The sequence below is a fragment of the Danio aesculapii genome, chromosome 19 (genome assembly GCF_903798145.1).
Source record: "Danio aesculapii chromosome 19, fDanAes4.1, whole genome shotgun sequence".
Lineage (NCBI taxonomy): Eukaryota > Metazoa > Chordata > Actinopteri > Cypriniformes > Danionidae > Danio > Danio aesculapii.
In genome coordinates this window covers 2,473,949-2,493,121 of record NC_079453.1, presented here as the reverse complement: position 1 = coordinate 2,493,121, position 19,173 = coordinate 2,473,949, and the positions used below count along the sequence as shown (strand labels likewise).

General features: G+C 35.4%; 1 protein-coding gene across 1 annotated transcript in view; it reads left to right on the top strand.

Moving 5' to 3' along the window:
* Positions 1–18,946, top strand: part of snx13 (sorting nexin 13) — a 64,698-nt gene extending 45,752 nt beyond the window's left edge. Inside the window, exons 18-26 of the mRNA XM_056479639.1 lie at positions 1,271–1,413; positions 3,558–3,665; positions 3,742–3,852; positions 9,925–10,086; positions 10,315–10,386; positions 11,005–11,150; positions 12,559–12,627; positions 12,721–12,833; positions 18,408–18,946. Coding sequence (XP_056335614.1) covers positions 1,271–1,413; positions 3,558–3,665; positions 3,742–3,852; positions 9,925–10,086; positions 10,315–10,386; positions 11,005–11,150; positions 12,559–12,627; positions 12,721–12,833; positions 18,408–18,640 — 1,157 coding nt within the window. The 3' untranslated portion in view covers positions 18,641–18,946. The remainder of the gene's footprint in view (positions 1–1,270; positions 1,414–3,557; positions 3,666–3,741; positions 3,853–9,924; positions 10,087–10,314; positions 10,387–11,004; positions 11,151–12,558; positions 12,628–12,720; positions 12,834–18,407) is intronic.
* The last annotated feature ends 227 nt before the right edge of the window (positions 18,947–19,173 follow it).

Genomic DNA, 19,173 nt, shown 5'->3' with positions numbered 1-19,173 from the left:
ATAAGCTTTCAATAAGAATTTGTTTTGCTGCAGTACCAAACATGACCATCATACAGTTTCCATTTGATGAACATATCAAGGGCGTCCCCTAATTTTTTTAGGAATATTTTTTTCACACTTTTGACAATATTTTAAAATAGACATGAAATTTTAGAGTATTATGCGCAGTTTGGGGGCATTTGAGTTGAATTGAGCCTCCAAAAAATACATTTTGCATGTGGATTGCTGTAGCAAAGCAATACTTTATGAATGTATGAGTATCATTGTTGCAAATTAATAAATAACTCTTTAAATAAAATAAAATAAGACATTTTTCATCAATATAGACATTTTAAGCTTTCAAATGATACGTTTTTTTTCGTGATTGCTTTATGTTTAGACTACATTATTATGGTTTAAAAATGTAATGGTAAATGGTCCCACAGGTTATAGGGTAACAGTAAATGTGTTTGTATCCATTACTCTTCCTACACAAGTAAAAAACTGTAGTGAAATATGTATTCAGAAGTCAATGATATATAGTTTATCATGATTGGATGGAAATTTAAGTGTCCCGATGACAGGACAGTGATGTAAAGAGGTTAAAGTCCGCTTGAAATCAAAATGTATGAACTTTATTTTGCTAGATTACATTGTGTTTTCTTAAGGTGAATTATTTAACTTGCACTGATTAATTGTTTGTTTTGGTAATCCCCAATGAAAGTCTGCTCATTTGCTTCCGCACCAACCTGAGGGTTTCTATTGCAACTGCACATTAATACACTCTCTTACTGTTAGTTTGCTATGAGAGAATGATGCAAAAGGAAGCCCCGCCCCCTACTCAATATTCTGTTTCAGTTGAAAGTACATAAACATACTGTAATAAAAGTCCTCAGCAACTTCCTGTTGATGCTTACTTTAAATCAAGGATATTCTTTAAATGTGTCTGATTTGAATGTGTATCAATCTCTATAGACTGTGTTATTTTTGTAAATGCTTTCCATTCTTCTCCAGTCATAATTTCTCATAAGTTTTATTTATTTAAAAGACACTTCTCCCTTTGATTTCATTCTTATTCTTTGACACTCTCATTCCGTCAGCTTCATTTCTTTATTTTCTTATGTTCATCTTTTTCCCCCCTCTGTCTCCCCTCTGCTCGTCTTCTGTCTTGTCTGCTTTGTGTTTCTCGTCGTGTTTGTTTCTTCTTCCCCTGTCTTCATTTCCATCGCTCCTGCTTCTTCCTGCTGGTGTTCGGTAGCTGATGCTTTTCTAAACCCACTTCCTGTGGCAGGCGTCTGTAATGATCACGGAAAGACGTACGCGCTTTATACCATCACCGTCATCCGCAAGAACTCAGACGGCAGTGAAGACACCTGGAAGACGTACAGACGCTACAGCGACTTCCACGATTTCCACATGCGCATCACAGAGCAGGTGAGCAGTCAGCATACATCATACAGCACCTGTAAGGTTCGTAAGGTTATGCAGATTGTCATTACATTTAAAAATAATTTTCTTATATGCATCTGAAATCGCCCCCACAAGAGAGTTTCGATCTTTGATATGTAACCCTAACTGCTACGAGTGTGATATTGCGTTTATACAGTTTAACAGTTCGACTGCATTATCGTGTGCATAAAAAAAGAAAATCAAACAAGAAGAGTCTAAAAACCGTTTGTACGAGGAACTACTCTCTTCCGCCATTCATAAAAAAAAAAAAAAGAGTCGTTTGTAAAAATGATAAATTCTTCCATATCAGAGTTAAATCAAAAATTGAGAGTTGATTGGAAAAAGAATACGTTTTTCTATTCAGCAGTGATTCAAAAATCAAGAGTCAATTCCAAAAAGAATCAATTCTTCTATTCAGAGTTGATTCAAAAATCGAGTCGATTTTAAAAAGAATCCATTCTTCTATTCAGAGGTGATTAGGAATCAATTCTTATATTCTGAGGTGAATCAAAAATTGCGAGTTGAACAGAAAAAGAATCAATTTTTCTAATCTGAGGTTATTCCAAAATCAAGAGTCGACTGCAAAAAGAATCAGTTCTTCTTTTCAGGGGTGATTCAAAAATTGAGAGTCGATTGCAAAAAGAATCAATTCTTTTATTCAGAGGTGATTTTAAAAAATATTGATTGGCCAATCAGATTCGAGAACCAGACAGATATATATGGTTAATAATTTTAATGTAGTTTTAAGTCATTTTGGGGGGATTTTCTTCTCCGTAATGGGCAAATGCAAGAACAACAAATTATACTGATTAACTGTTTAATACATTTAAAAGCAATTTAAATACACAATTGACAATTGACCATTTATTTTGGAGTGAATGTGCAATGTGAATTATCATTATGATCAATCATTGTGACCAAATTCAACTTTACCTTAATTAACACTCATTTTAAAATAAAACCTTATTTTAAAAAGTAATATTAATATGTTTTGTAATTAATTTGTAGTTTTATAAAATGAGAAATTAAATATATATTTTTTAATCAATTTTTTTCTTTGATGTAATACACACACACACACACACACACACACAGACACACACACAGACACACACACACACACACACACACACACACACACACACACACACAAATAAAAAGTATATAAAAGATTTGAATAATAAATATTAATAACTTTTTTATAATAAATATAAATATCCCACATTTATATGTTAGGGGAAAATATAACATTTAGAAAAATAGGTACAGTTAAAAGAAAAACTAAAAATATAAACAATTTTGTTGAGTTGTAGATTTTTTTTTTTGTGTGTGGAATAATTCGCATTAATTTCAGTGTATCATCTTTTTATTATCAAAGATGTTTAATGACTAAAATGTTATTTTATATCATTAAACATCTTTTAAATGAAACATTTATATATCATCTATATTCACTTAGAAATGGATAGAAATATAAATTTACTCATTTATGCTGTGCGTGCATGTGTGTATATATGTATATTCTTCTTGCTGTAATGCGACAACGCTACCCACTGCTCCACAGCGTCGCCCCTATATATATATATATATATATATATATATATATATATATATATATATATATATATATATATATATATATATATATATAAATAAATAAATCTTATGTTTTTTATTTAAAATTTGGAGATTATTTTTTAACCGCAACACTGTATTTTTGTCATTTTTATTTTTGGTGTTTTTGGGATTCATTTATAACATTCAATCTTATTATTATTATTTTTTATTATTATTATTATTTTTTTTTTATTTATATTATTATTATTACTATTATTATTATCATTATTATTATTATTATTATTATATTATTATTATTATTATTATTATTATTATTATTATTATTATTATTATTATTATTATTATAAAATGCAGTACTTTTTTGGTAAAATATGAAAAAACAAACTATGATGTTGACTGCCAGTATCAGTAATACCATAGTAGATATTTATTGAGCTTGCCTGCAAAGGGAGCGAGACTGTACAGTACTTTGTAAATATCATTCACCTGCAGTAAAACCAGCTTTGGGATTAATCTGACTGGGTTTACTAACCCATGCATTTTCTCTGTAGTTTGAGAGCCTTGCTCCGATTCTCAAGCTTCCTGGCAAAAAGACCTTTAACAACATGGACAGGGAGTTCTTGGAGAAGAGGAAGAAGGACCTGAACGCTTATTTGCAGGTGTGTGACATCAGAACGTGTGCTTATTTTAGATTCTGCTGATCCAGTTTTGCTGAGAGCTGAATTTGTCTTCCAGCTGCTGCTGAACCCGGAGATGGTGAAGGCCTGTCCGATTCTGATGCCCTACGTTTACGACTTCCTGGAAAACAAAGCGTACAGTAAAGGCAAACGAGAATTTGCACGCAAGGTGAGAAAAGACACATGCAAAAAATCAGTGTAGAAGAATTGGTGATGGTGTTCAGTGTCTGTTAGGGTGATGATTAGCTGTTCATCAATTTCTCTGGTTTATTTTCATTAATAATTTTTTATATACAGTTGAAGTCATAAATATTTGCCCTCCTATGAATATTTTTCTTTTTTAAATATTTCCTAAATGATGTTTAACAGAGCAAGGAATTTTTCACAGTATGTCTGATAATATTTTTTCTTCTGGAGAAAGTCTTATTTGGTTTATTTCAGCTAGAATAAAAGCAGTTTTTCATTTTTTTAAAACCCATTTTAATATTATTAGCCCCCTTGTCTACAGAAAAAACACTGTTATACAATGGCTTGCCTAATTACCCTAACTTTACCATAAGTAACCTAGTTAAGCCTTTAAATGTCACTTTAAGCTGAATACTAGTATCTTGAAGAATATCTAGTCTAATATTATTTACTGTCATCATGGCGAAGATAAAATAAATCAGTTATTAGAGATGAGTTATTAAAGCTATTATGTTTAGAAATGTGTTAAACTTCTTTACACAGAATTTGGGGAAAAATATACACAAGGGCTAATAATTCTGACTTCAACTGTACACTTACAAAAAAAAGATCTAAATCAAAATCAAAAATCGGTATTCACCTATAATCTGCTTTTTAGTTTGTGGTTGGTACCATTTGTTGCAAAAAACGCTTCTCAATGCTGCATCTGTTTTATGACAAACACTAATAAACAGTAATATTATTACAGTATAACATTTCTGTCATCTATTTGATTACATGTTAAAATGTGATTTATTACTGTGATTCAAAGCTGAATTTTCAGCATCATCACTCCAGTCTTCAAATCGGTTTAATATAATCATCTGCTGCTCCAATATTTCTCATTATTATCAATGTTGAAAACAGCTGCTGCTTAATATTTTTGTGCTGAACTTCTTTACCGCCACTTTTGATCATGTTAATGCGTCCTGGCCAAACAATTAAAGTATTAAAGGGATAATTGAATCAAAAATGAAAATGTACTCCGTTTACTCGCTCTTAAGTGGTTCCAAACTCTTTTTGTTAAACACAAAAGAAGATATTTTGAAGAATGTTGGAAACCTGTAACCATTGACTAAACAAATACTACGGAAGTTATAGTATTCCCCCTCACATACACCCCCACACTCTCCTCATAACTTACACTCCCCATGAGCACTTCATTATTTGTTATTTAATATTTGCACAATTAAAATTGCACATATTATTCGCACTTCATCTTGAATTGTACATACCCACTGTACATATACATTTATAATTAAGTTCATATCTATCTGCATACCTCTGAATATTAATAGCAGCCTGTACAAATATTCATCTATTGAAAATCACTGTTCATAATTAATACAACTAATGTTCATAGCACATCCATCTGCGAAAATCAACATAGTTTTTCTATAATTGCACTTTATAAGTTATACCTGTATCCTGCACTTGCTGCTATTGCACTGCTGGTTAGACCTAAACTGCATTACATTGCCTTGTACTTGTGCATGTGTGATGACAATAAAGTTGAATCTAATCCATACCTGTCAACCCTCCCGTTTTTCCCGGGATTCTCCTGCATTTTACAGTTCTATACCGCTATCATCCCGTAAAGGTATTTCTCCCGTATTTCTCCCATATTTCCAGTCTTTTTCTGAAGGGTGGCAAATAAACATTAGAGAGCAGAGCCTTCCTATACGCAACATATACTGCCGAACCACCAGGGGACGCCCCTTTCTCTTAATGAGTCTGCTCTGTGCTTTCGCTTTGTTTAGGCTAGAAAACACTTTGAAATAAATATAAAAACAGCGGGATTCCCTTCCTTTTCATTATAGATGCCGTCTCCCCTTCATATGCAATCCTCAAAACAGTCATATAGCGGTGCGTGACTGTCAGCTGACGCACTCCATAGTGATAAATAGACGCTGTTTCCCAAACGGATTCTGTAGACGCGATTTAGAGCGAAGTGAAAGTCTGGGTTTAAGTGCGTGTTTGAACAGACATATACATGTAAATAATATTAATAACTTCTAAAGATGTCGATCTTGGTGGGTTTTTTTCCCAAACACAACTAATTTCGTCCTAAATGAGCATAAAAAGTTAGGAAAGCAATCGAATGCTTTCATTATAACGTTAGATATGTGCATTTTTAAAGTGACACCTGTTATTTATATAAAAATCTAAATAAATAGGAAATTCATTCGTTGCTCTTTAATCAGAATGTGTTATACAGTGAAGAAACGGCTAATGAGATTTGATAGCTTGATTCTATTTCATCATAATAGCTATTAATTTTAATAAGCTAAACTGTATTTGCTGCTCATGTATACTGTTTATCTTTTGTAAATAATAATAATAAAACATATCTCTAGCCATTTAACTGTTTATTTACAATGAAACAGCTCCAAATGAACATGTTTAGTAATTTGGGAGATTTTTTTTAAGGGGGGGGTCCCTTATTATGGTGGGTATATCCTGTATTTTCACATCCCAATGTTGACAGGTATGATCTAATCTAATATTTCAAAATATCTTCTTTTATGTCCAACCGAAGCAGGTTTGCGACAAGTGATGGATGAGTAAATAAAGACACAGTTGTAATTTTTGCTTGAACTATCCCTTTAATCTCTTAGAAATTCCTCACATTCTCTCCAGATCTTCACAGTAGATTTTTCTATTGTTAATCATTTCTGTAAGCATTTTCAATAACTAAGCCAACTAATCAAATCGTAATCAGTTATAAAATAATATGAAAAAGCCACAGATGCTACTTTTAACAACATGACAGTCTTGATCATCTGGATAAACGGGCGGATGGATAGATAGAGAACAAACAGACTAAAGCAGCGCAGCGTTCATTATTGAAATCATATATTGTTAATTGCCAATCGGGACAACGTGAGGAATAGCAACCACAGGCTCTGCAGGAAACATCAGCAGGTCTAATTGCAGTGGGAAAGACAATGAAGCTCACATGATCCACTGATCCTGGGACAGCTGAATACTGTTGTTCAGTAAATACACATATATAGTTGAAGTCAAAATGATTAGCCTTCCTGTGAAATTTTCATTCTTTTTGTCATATTTAGTGCTGTTTATCGGAGAGAAGGGTATTTTTAGCATATTTTTAAAGTTTTAATAACTGAATGATTTTGTATTTGACTGCCATGAAAAAAATATTTCTTAAGGGAGCTGATAATATTGAGCTTAAAAATAGTTAAAGGTGCTGTGTGTAAGTTTTTGACTCATAGCATAAAAATATTATAATATGTTTGCAGATATTTGAGAAAAATGCTTAGTGAACATTCTTGTTAATCTGAGAAACCATGCTGAAGTCAGATATTCTGCTTTGAAAATGTGTTTTCATGCTGGATCGCTGTCTTTGTTTTGGTCATTTTAACCTGCCCATTGCCAGTTTAGCCAATTATATTTCAGCTCCCCGGGTTGCCTTGGTGGAAAACCGTGTATTTCATTCATTCAGTCAGAAAGGCTCTAAAAGCATGCATCCGTGACTGAAATGCGACCTCTGGTGGACAGTAGCAGACTCCGAATTAAGACGCAGATTCAGAGTTCCACATGAGATTATTAATTAGCAAATTATATAAATATTACGAACGTAAACATTAGGTGAGCAGGTTACGTTGTAACCACGTTTCCTAACAACACGCTACTTGACGAGATACACTGTGATAAGCAATTTGGCTATTTGCACCAGACGAAACATGACAGAAATGTAAATGCAGCCATTCAGAAGCACAGAATATGCACTCACTCATGAAATGGTGAGGTTTATAATCTATTTAATACATATTAAAGCTCTTTAACTTTATTAAATGTAGATGCTGAATCACTCATGTGTGTTTAGTTTAATTTCAAATGGTTTTATTTCATTTTCCAGACCTGAGGTGAACTATCTGCAGCTACTTTCAGTATATGGCAATAAATGTCATGTAAAATGCCATTCAAACTCACATCATTAGCATTTAACACTGAATAAAGCACATGAGGTGTACCTAAGGTGATCAAAGTCAGTTTATCTTGTTGTTCACCTGTGAGAAACAGAAGCCGTTTCTAATATATCAATTTGAGGTGTTGGTTAGGACAAAACTCCTTTTAATTTGGAAAATAGTCCTTCTATTGGTGCCGTTGCTTTTATTTAGAATCACTCGCTCTTGTCGTCAATCTGGCAACCTGCGCTTGCGTTTGTTTTGATCCAGGAGTTCAATACCTAGTTCAACCACTGGGTGTCAAACTTACATACCGCACCTTTAAAAAAAATGATAAAACTCCTTTTATTCCAGCCAAACTAAAAGAAATAAGACTTCCTCAAGAAGAAAAAATATCATAGCAAATACTGTGAAAATTTCCTTGGTCTGTTAACGGTGCAGTAGGTGATTGTGTTCGGAAACGTTTTCTGTTGTGCAGGTTGAAAGTCTCTTCACATTCCTATAGTACTGATTAAAGTAAATGATCTGAATGTATTTATATGTGTTTTTATATTCTGGGTAAGGCATAAAACTAAAAAATGTTCATCCGATTAAATATTGTCAGGCCGATAATTCCCATAATTCTGATAAGTAGCCCAAACTGTCTGTCAGCAAATGTAAATTTGTACAACTGCGCTCCTCTGTTCATGCAGGTCCGCTAAATGCGCGTTCATGTGCAGACGAGACAATCACAGCGGTAAACACAAATGTTGAATCAACTTTTTAAAATCCTTAATCAATATTGAAGTTACTTTTGCATGCTGGAGGAAGGATGACACCATGGCTGAAGTATTTCTTTTAGGTAATGTAATGTTTTACAATTATTTTAGTCACACAAAGCTGATGTAGATTTTGTTGTGTTACGAATTCAGTGTTGTTGCACTGAAATCTTCCGGCAAAAGAGTAATGTGACTATTTTCACTGAAATAAAGGACCCTTTACAGCATCAATAATGTAGATTTTATTTAGTTTAACAACAAAACATAAGTAAATAGCTCTATTCCACCTAACCTGCTTTGAGCTGAAGTTAGTTTTATATTCACATTGGTTAATTTTTGAACATTGATAACCTGTGACGCGCTCCCTATATTGTTCAACGCTACTCTGAATATTCAGTCTGAAATAGCATGCAAGTATGGCTTAGTATTAAGTGTAATTCCTGCACTCCACCAGCCAACCACTAAGCACACAGTAGTCTCTTTAGGACAAAGTGCATGAGAGCGTGAGACCTCCGATCCGTGCATGCATGAAATATTGCACATGACAAGTTTTGCTTTTTACAACTGAAAACGTGCTAGATATATAGTTTTTTATTTAGAGTTGTGATATTATAAAGTACTGTAACGTTTTCTAACTGGTGAATGACATGATCTAGTTGATTGTCTACTGTCATCTTTAAAGTGCGCATTCGTGTTTTAGAAGGGGTGGCTTTGGACGGCAGGGGAGGGACTGTGTTTCAAAGATATAAAAAAAAATAATTATATATATATCTTAAGCGGGTTAATAATATTCACCTTAAAAATAATATTTAAAACAAATCTAAAAACTGCTGTTTTCTCCAGCCAAACTAAAAAACTCAACTTTTTCCAGAAGATAAAAAATATTATAGAAAATACTGTGAAAATTTCCTTGGTCTGCTAAACATCACTTGGGAAATGTTTGAATTATACATATATTTCTTATAGGGACTAATAATATTGATACTGTGAAAATGTTCATGGTCTATTAAACATCACTTGGGAAATATTTGAGGGTAAAATACTAATGTTTTTCTTAAGGGGGCTAATAATAATTATCCTAATAAAAATGTAAAAACAGCTTTTTCCCAGCCAAACTAAAAAATAAAACATTCTCCAGAAGAAATAACAGCACTTCAGAAACATTGGAAAAATAATCTAAAATTTCCCAGGAGGGCTAATATTAATGATTTCACCTGCACTAGTGGCTCTGCAGTGCTGAATCCTCAGAGCGGAGCGGCGTAGACTTGTTTTTCTGACTGGATTCTCCGTGTTTGTAAATCTGTGCTGTTCTCTGGACTTGGACAGATGGACACGTTTGTGAATCCTCTCCGGAGCTCCATGAGGAACGTGTCCAACGCCGTCAAGTCCCTGCCGGACAGCCTGGCTGAGGGAGTGTCCAAAGTGTCGGCGGACATGGGCCGCATGTCAGAGAAACTTGGCCAGGATATTAAACAGTCCATATTTAAGGTAGATCACGATGGAGAATCACAGAACACAAGGAGCAAGAGCCAAACCGTCTGACAGCTCAACATCTGCATGTCTATTCATTTCTCTGGGAGTCTTTAGACTTTAGTCATTTCCTATGCATACTGTAGCTGATCTGGTGGGGAATACAGTTACATGTAGGCGAAATACTTACGATGGGACTTTTATTATTTAATGCATGTTAATAATACGGATGTTTCTGCTCCACAGGTGCCTCCTTTAATCCAGAAGTCTGACATTGATCCTGAACACTGCCGTGTCTCGGCTCAGCTGGACGACAATGTGAGTGAGATAAATAGACAAATAGGGATTTGTTGATTTTGTGATTATTTTGCACATAAACACACACATAATATATATATATATATATATATATATATATATATATATATATATATATAAATATATATAAATATATATATATATATATATATATATATATATAAATATATATATATATATATATATATATATATAAATATATATAAATATATATATATATATATAAATATGTATAAATATATAAATAAATATATAAATATATATAAATATATAAATAAATATATAAATAAATATATATATATACATATACATATATATACATAAACATACATATACATATATATATATATATATATATATATATATATATATATATATATATATATATATATATATATATACATACATACATACATACATACATATAAACATACATATAAACATATACATATATACACACACACAAACACAAGCATGTTTGCACACGTACATGCACACATACATTCATACACAAATGCACACACACATTCATACATACAGTCATACACATACAAGCATGTATGCTGTGAGGGTGTTTGTTTGGGTCTGTCAGCTTGATAATGCTGTTTTTCTGAGTAGGTGGATGATAATATTCCTCTGAGAGTGATGCTGCTGCTGATGGACGAGGTGTTTGACCTGAAGGAGAGAAATCAGTGGCTGAGGAGAAACATCAAAAACCTCCTTCAGCAGCTCATCAAAGCCACCTATGGAGATACCATTAACAGGTGCGATATACACACATACGTAAATACATTCATACACAAATACACACATTCATACACAAATACACATACATGCAGTCAAACACATGCATGCATTTATATACACATACTTAATAACACATGTAATAATGTTAACGGCCACATGGTAGCCATGAAGGAGACGGAGAACCAACGCACTTCAAATAATTGAATAACAAATGAAACAAAACAAACTGAAAGCAACAGTCACATAATATGTCCAAGCCCACTCCTCTCTCGTCTAGCACTGGCGTCTCTTCTCCTTTTAGCTTCCAGGGCTCCTCTGTGAGACTCGAGGCAGGTGATGCGTCCAGGTGTCTCACTCACGCCACCGCTTCGTACACCCTCACGGCTCTCAGCCCCGCCTCACTCGCAACTACAAACAAATTCATACATAGTCACAGACACACACACACACATGCAGTCATAAGCACACGCACATATATATGCATGAATGCATGCCCACATACATACATGCATTTATACAGGCATGCATTCATATGCACACGCATACATTCCTATACAAATGCACACACATTCATACATGTAGTCATACACACGTGTGCACACACATACACACGAGGTTATAGCTAGGCCCACACAGAATCTACGGGCGCAGAATTTTTAGCCCATCATTAATTCTGTTTATTTATTCAGTTTTTAAATTAATGACAGTAATATTATTGACTAATATGAAAATGCTCATCTGATTTATGTACAATGCAGTTTGTACAGTAATATTTTGTGTCTTTTAGTAGAGATATTATAGGAGAGACTTGCTTTGTTTAGCAAATAAAGTGAATCCTATTGGATTTGCGTTTTAAACGTTAAATAAAAGTCCGTCTGGCCCTAGTTATAGCTGAAGCAGACTGTTTATGCAAAAAGCACTCCAGTGTTTTGTTGTGCTGGGCTCCAGGTCATGTGGGCTTTTATTGTAATGAGAAAGAGGATATCACCGCAAAAGAGGCGCTCCGTCTGAATATTTCAGAGGAGCAGATTAAACTCGCTAATGCCAAACCTGTGATAAACCACTGTATTAATCACACGCACAGATGGAAAATGCGTTCAAACATGTAAACCCTAGTGGAAGAACAATTTTTGTACTCATTTCAAGTCTAATCTCAGTTGTTTCAGCTCATAAAAGACAAACAAATATATATTTAAAGAAAAGCCAACATGCCTAGTCATATTTTAATCAACTACGTTGTTTTTATTTTGAATTGTGTTTTATTTAGAGGCGTTTTAAACTGATTTATTATCACCTCAATGTATTTTAGTGTTCATTTTTTGAAATGGCTTTGTTACCCTTAGTAATTTATCCTGAGAACATTATAGAGAAGCAAGCTGAAAAGTCAATAAATGAACAATGAACATGTTTTTTGTCTCATTGCAGGAAAATCGTGGATCACGTGGACAACATGACGTCTCCGGAGCAGGTGTCTGATTACGTGAAGAGATTCAGGTGATGGTTTCACACTTGTGTGTTTTCTGGTATGACATGTTGTTTGTGCTTCTGCTTTTTCTTCTGATTTGTGGGGTTTTTTTTACTCCACAGAGACTCTTATTGGCCGAACGGAATCCTGGCCGAGACGCCACCACGCAGAGACAAAAGCTTCCGCATGAGGACACGAGTCGCCGCCAAAACCACACTCCTGGGCATCATGCCAGGTAAATACACACTTTAGCATGAGACAATAGTACTGAATATGCCGATGTTTATTTATTTATTTATTTATTTATTGAGCGCACTTTCAGCATTGGTGATAGTAGAAAATCAGCAACGTGCAATTTTATTTTTAGCTATATGCACAATCAGCCTAGCCAAATGATTGGATAAACTAATTTCAAGGGTTTTGTTTATTTTATCTATGTGCAAGCATTTTGTTCCTAGAGGCTGTGTTTATTTAATTAAAAATGCAATAAAATCTATCTTTTTTTATTTGAATATGCAGTAAAAGTCATTTATTCTTGTGATTCAGAGCTGAATTGTCTGCATCATTACTGCAGTGTTCAGTGTCACATGGTTCAATAGAAATCTTGCTAATATGCTGTTGGTTTGCTATGAGAGGTTTGCTACTTCCTAATTTTGTGTTAACAAAAATATAGCAAGTAAAACAAAACAGAGTTTATTTAAAGCTGAAACATTTTCTAACATTGTCAATGTCTTTTTCATCACTTTTGATCCATTTCATGCATCTCCTTTGAATTTATTTCACAAAATGATTATTTTTGCTGTATATTTAGTATACATATTTTATTTCTGCCTATAAAAGCTACTGTTAGACTGATTAGACTGTTAGACTGATCACTTGCATTTTATTTATTTATTTTTTTATATGGAGTCAAAATTGAAGTTAAGAATTTTGAGACTTCACTGCTGTCTAAAATGTTGGTATTTTTATTTGTTGATTTATTTTTTCAATGAAACTAATCAAGAGAGTTTTCCTCGTTCATTCTCGTCTGTGTTTACATTCCACCGCAAGCACACGTGAGTACTGCGCTGCAACAGCTGGCTGATCTGATCACAGAGACAGAACAACAACACCCGGACTCTGCTTTTATCATACTTGGGGACTTTAATCAGGCAAAACTCACACACGAGCTGCCTAAATTCAAACAGCACATTACATGCCCCACCAGAGGCAATAAAATTTTGGACCATTGCTACACCACAATAAAGGATGCATATCGCTCCATCGCCAGAGCAGCTCTAGGACTCTCCGATCACTGCCTGGTTCATCTTATACCAACTTACAGGCAAAAACTTAAAACTACTAAGCCAGTATTAAGGACTGTCAAGAGATGGACCAACGACACAGAGCAGGTCTTACAAGCCTGTTTTGAATGCACTGACTGGGATGTTTTTGAAGCTGCAGCCACAGATCTGGACGAGCTCACAGAGACTGTAACATCATACATCAGTTTCTGTGAGGAGTTATGCATCCCTACCAGGACCTACTTGTCATTTAACAATGATAAACCATGGTTCACACCAAAACTCAGACAGCTTCGTCAGGCCAAAGAGGATGCTTACAGGAGTGGTGACAGGATCCTGTACAATCGGGCCAGGAACACATTGACAAAGGAGATTGGTGTGGCTAAGAAAAGCTATGCCAAAAAGCTGCAAAACCAGTTTTCAGCTAACGACCCTGCATCAGTGTGGAGAGGCTTAAAAGATTTCACTAATTACAAGACACCGTCCCCCAGTATCGACAGCAATAAACATATTGCAAACGAGCTGAATATGTTCTACTGTAGGTTTGACACCTATGACCAGACACCTCACACCCGCCCGGACCATCTCCCTACACAGCCATCAACACCACATCAACACAGCCCGGACCATCGCCCTACACGGCCATCAATACCACATCAACACAGCCCGGACCATCTCCCTACACAGCCATCAACACCACATCAACACAGCCCGGACCATCGCCCTACACAGCCATCAACACCTCCAGCCATCTTCCTCTCCCCCCCTGCTCTTCAGATCAGTGAGGAAAATGTGCGTCAGATCTTCAGTAAACAGAAGAGAAGGAAAGCACCAGGGCCAGATGGTGTCTCACCAGCCTGTCTGAGAACCTGCGCTGACCAGCTGGCTCCCATTTTCTCCCATATCTTCAATAGATCACTGGAACAGCGCAAAGTTCCATCCTGCTTTAAGCGCTCCACCATCATCCCAATCCCAAAGAAGCCAAAGATCACAGGACTCAATGACTACAGACCTGTGGCCTTAACATCTGTGGCCATGAAGTCATTCGAAAGACTGGTGCTAGCATATCTGAAGGACATCACTGGACCCCTGCTGGACCCCCTGCAGTTCGCCTATAGAGCAAACCGGTCTGTGGATGATGCAGTCAACATGGGACTGCATTATACCCTACAACATCTGGACAAACCAGGGAACTACGCAAGGATTCTGTTTGTGGACTTCAGTTCTGCCTTTAACACCATCGTCCCATCACTGCTTGAGTACAAACTGGCCCAGCTCTCTGTTCCTAGCTCTGTCTGTCAATGGATCACCAGCTTTCTGACAGATAGACAGCAGCTAGTCAGAATGGGCAAAAAACCATCCGACAGCCGCACCATCAGCACTGGTGCCCCCCAGGGATGTGTTCTTTCTCCACTGCTCTTCTCCCTGTACACCAACGACTGCACTGCAAAAGACCCCTCCATCAAACTCATTAAGTTTGCAGACGACACTACTGTTATCGGCCTCATCCAGAACGGTGACGAGTCTGCATACAGACAGGAGGTGGAGCGGCTGGCGTTTTGGTGCAGATACAACAACCTGGAGCTGAACACGCTCAAAACAGTGGAGATGATAGTGGACTTCAGGAGAAACCCCCCTGCACTCCCCCCACTCACCATCATGAACAGCACTGTGGCTGCAGTAGAGTCATTCAGGTTCCTGGGCACCACCATCTCTCAGGATCTGAAGTGGGACACTCATATAGACTCTATTGTGAAGAAAGCCCAGCAGAGACTGTACTTCCTTCGTCAGCTGAGGAAGTTCAACCTGCCACAGGAGCTGCTCGTACAGTTCTACTCAGCTGTCATCCAATCCATCCTCTGCACTTCAATCACCGTCTGGTTCGGCTCAGCTGCCAAAACTGACCTCCGTAGACTACAGCGAATAGTCCGGACTGCTGAACGAATCACTGGCACTACCCTTCCTACACTTCAAGAACTGTACTCTTCCAGAGTGAGTAAAAGGGCTCGCAAAATCACTCTGGACGCCTCACACCCAGCACACTACCTGTTCGAACTGTTACCGTCTGGTCGGCGCTTCAGAGCACAGAGCACAAAAACAGCCAGACACAGGAAAAGTTTCTTTCCTCAGGCGATCTACCTTATGAACAGTTAAATATTCCCCTACTGTGCAATAAATATGTGCAATACTTTCTCATACGCACTTGTACACAGCACCTTATATCAATATACAATGCAATACTTTCTACATTTGCACTTGTACACAGCACCTTATAACCTGTATATTTATAACAATCTGTACATACAACTCAACATCCAGGTTTCTTCACTAACCGCATCTGTTTAATGTTCATTTTTTATTATTATTATTTTATTTTTTCAGATTATTTTGTGTTGTCACTTGTCACTTTATGTACACTGGAAGCTTCTGTAGCCAAAACAAATTCCTTGTGTGTGTGAAGCACACTTGGCAATAAAACCGATTCTGATTCTGATTCTGATTCTGATTCTGATTTGAACCACTAGTCAGACCAGGTCAGTTAAAGCTGCTCTTGTCCTGTATCTAATCATCTCTTAATTACCAAAATGTAACCTCTGAAACCTAATCTGTTGAAGATTAAGATTAGATGAGGACACAGTATTAACCCTTTACTACTCCACCAAGAAAAAAATGTTTGGATTGCATTTCTTATCTCCTAATGTCGCTAGTTAACACTCTCAATGCATTTTTTTCAACACATCCCATAATTTCTAAAACATCAACCTCTACCAAATGGTAGATATATCGGTTTATGGTAAAAATACCGGAATTAATACTACAAAAAAAATCTGAAAATATGAAGTGCAAGACCAATTTATTTAAAAACATAATCAAAATAAAACATTTTTGAATAATAAATCATCTTTGTTTTTTGAAGTATGCCTTAAATATTTCAGATTCTCATTCTACACGCTTTCTTGTTATGTTTGTTTGTTTGTTTGTTTTGTTTTTTTTACAATAAAACCAAAATGAAGTGTAGTGCAACAAGATTATGTTTGTTTGAATTTTTTTTTTTTTTTGTAAATCAACAGTGCTGTGTGTGTAAACCATTATTTAAAACAGTCATTCTTTAAATGACTTTAACATTCATTATTTAAAACAGTCAAAACACGGTCAACCATTTGGTAGAGCAGGCTGTTAAAGGGTTAAGCCATTACAACCATTGAAAACATTTTTTTTTGGTCTAAATCTGAAACATTTTGCATTATAAAAGCTCTCTATTGATATAAAAATGTCCATTAATTGTTATCTAAATTGTTGCTATTGTAAACTTTAAAAAAAACATTTAATTTAATTTAAAATCTATTTATTTTATATAATTTTTTAAAATGTTTTTTAGTATATATATTTATATATATACAGTTCAAGTCAGAATTATTAGCCCCCCTGAATTATAAGCCCCCCTGTTTATTTTTTAACAAAGAAAAATTTTCAACACATTTCTAATCATAATAGTTTTAATAACTCATCTCTAATAACTGATTTATTTTCTCTTTGCCATGATGACAGTAAATAATATTAGACTAGATATTCTTCAAGACACTTCTATACAGCTTAAAGTGACATTTAAAGGCTTAACTAGGTTAATTAGGTTAACTAGACAGGTTAGGGTAATTAGGCAAGTTATTGTATAATGATGGTTTGTTTTGTTGACTATCAGAAAAATATAGCTTAAAGGGGCTAATAATTTTGACCTTAAAATGATTTTTAAACAATTAAAAACTGCTTTTATTCTAGCTGAAATAAAACAAATAAAACTTTCTCCAGAAGAAAAAATATTATCAGGCATACTGTGAAAATTTCCTGAATCTGTTAAACATCAATTGGGAAATATTTAAAAAAGAAAATTTCCAACAGGGTTTAATAATTCTGATTTCAGCTGTGTGTATATATAAGTGTATATTAACCCTTAAACTGCCTGCTCAAGCAAATGGTTGACCATGTTTTACTGTTTTAAATAGTGCTTATAACTGTATGTTAAATACTGTTGAAGTTATTTAAAGAATGACTGTTTTAAATAAAGGTTTACACACACAGCACTGTTGGTTTACAAAAAAATCAAACAAACATAATCCTGCTGCACTACTACACTTAATTTTGTTTTTATTGTAAAACAAGAAAGCATGTTGATTGAGAATCTGGAATATTTAAGGCATACTTCAAAAAATAAAGATGATTTATTATTCAAAAATGTTTTATTTTGATTATGTTTTTAAATAAATTGGTCTCACACTTCATATTTTCAGATTTTTCGTAGTATTAATTCCGGTATTTTTACCATAAACGATATATCTACCATTTGGTAGAGGTTGATATTGTAGAAATTATGGGATGTGTTGAAAAAAATGCATTGAGAGTGTTAACTAGCGACATTAGGAGATAAGAAATGCAATCCAAACATTTTTTTCTTGGTGGAGTAGTTAAAGGGTTAATACTGAGTCCTCATCTAAAATTGTCCTGTACTTTCTCTAATTGTGTTTTTCCAGATGAGTTGAAGCACATCATCGGAGCGGACACCACACGTAAAGGCATCCTGCGTGTGTTCGAGATGTTCCAGCACCAGCCACTGAACCGCCGTCTGGTCTACGTCTTTCTGGAGGGCTTCCTGGAGACGCTGTTCCCTCAGTACAAGTTTCCTGAGCTCTTCGAGAAGCTCCACTCGCGCTCGCCGCGGGTGCTCAAATATTCACACAAATTGCGTAGCTTGCAGAAGAGGTGACAGCCGGACGCTCCTCCCGCTCAAACGCAGAGGGAGAGCAGAAATCAGAGAGACACGCGGAGCCCGAATAGAGGATCTCCACTCAAAACATGCCTCTCTTTATCTCACAGTGCCTCCTGCTGCTCTCCTTCCAGCACTGTACTGTGCCGAACTGTACACGGCCGTAGCATAGAGGAGTCACTGATCATCCAGAAGCGCTCGCTCTGACACTACGAGAGACTGAGCACCGAGCGTTTCCGTTTGCATTTCTGAGCTGATGTTTTTGGATGACACTGTGTAGGTATATACAATTTTTTTGTTGGTTTACTTTGGGTTATTTTTATTTTTTCGTATTTGGCAGTGATCGCTTATCATCGTCAATACTGTATGGCGAAGGAGAATTGGACCGAATCAACCTATGCACCTTATAGGGGCAGTTCACACAAAAATTAACATTGAGTCACTATTTATTCACCCTCAAGTGATTATAAAGTTTTATGAGTTTCTTTCTTCTGTTAAATACTAAAGAAGACACTTTGAAGAATGCTGGAAAC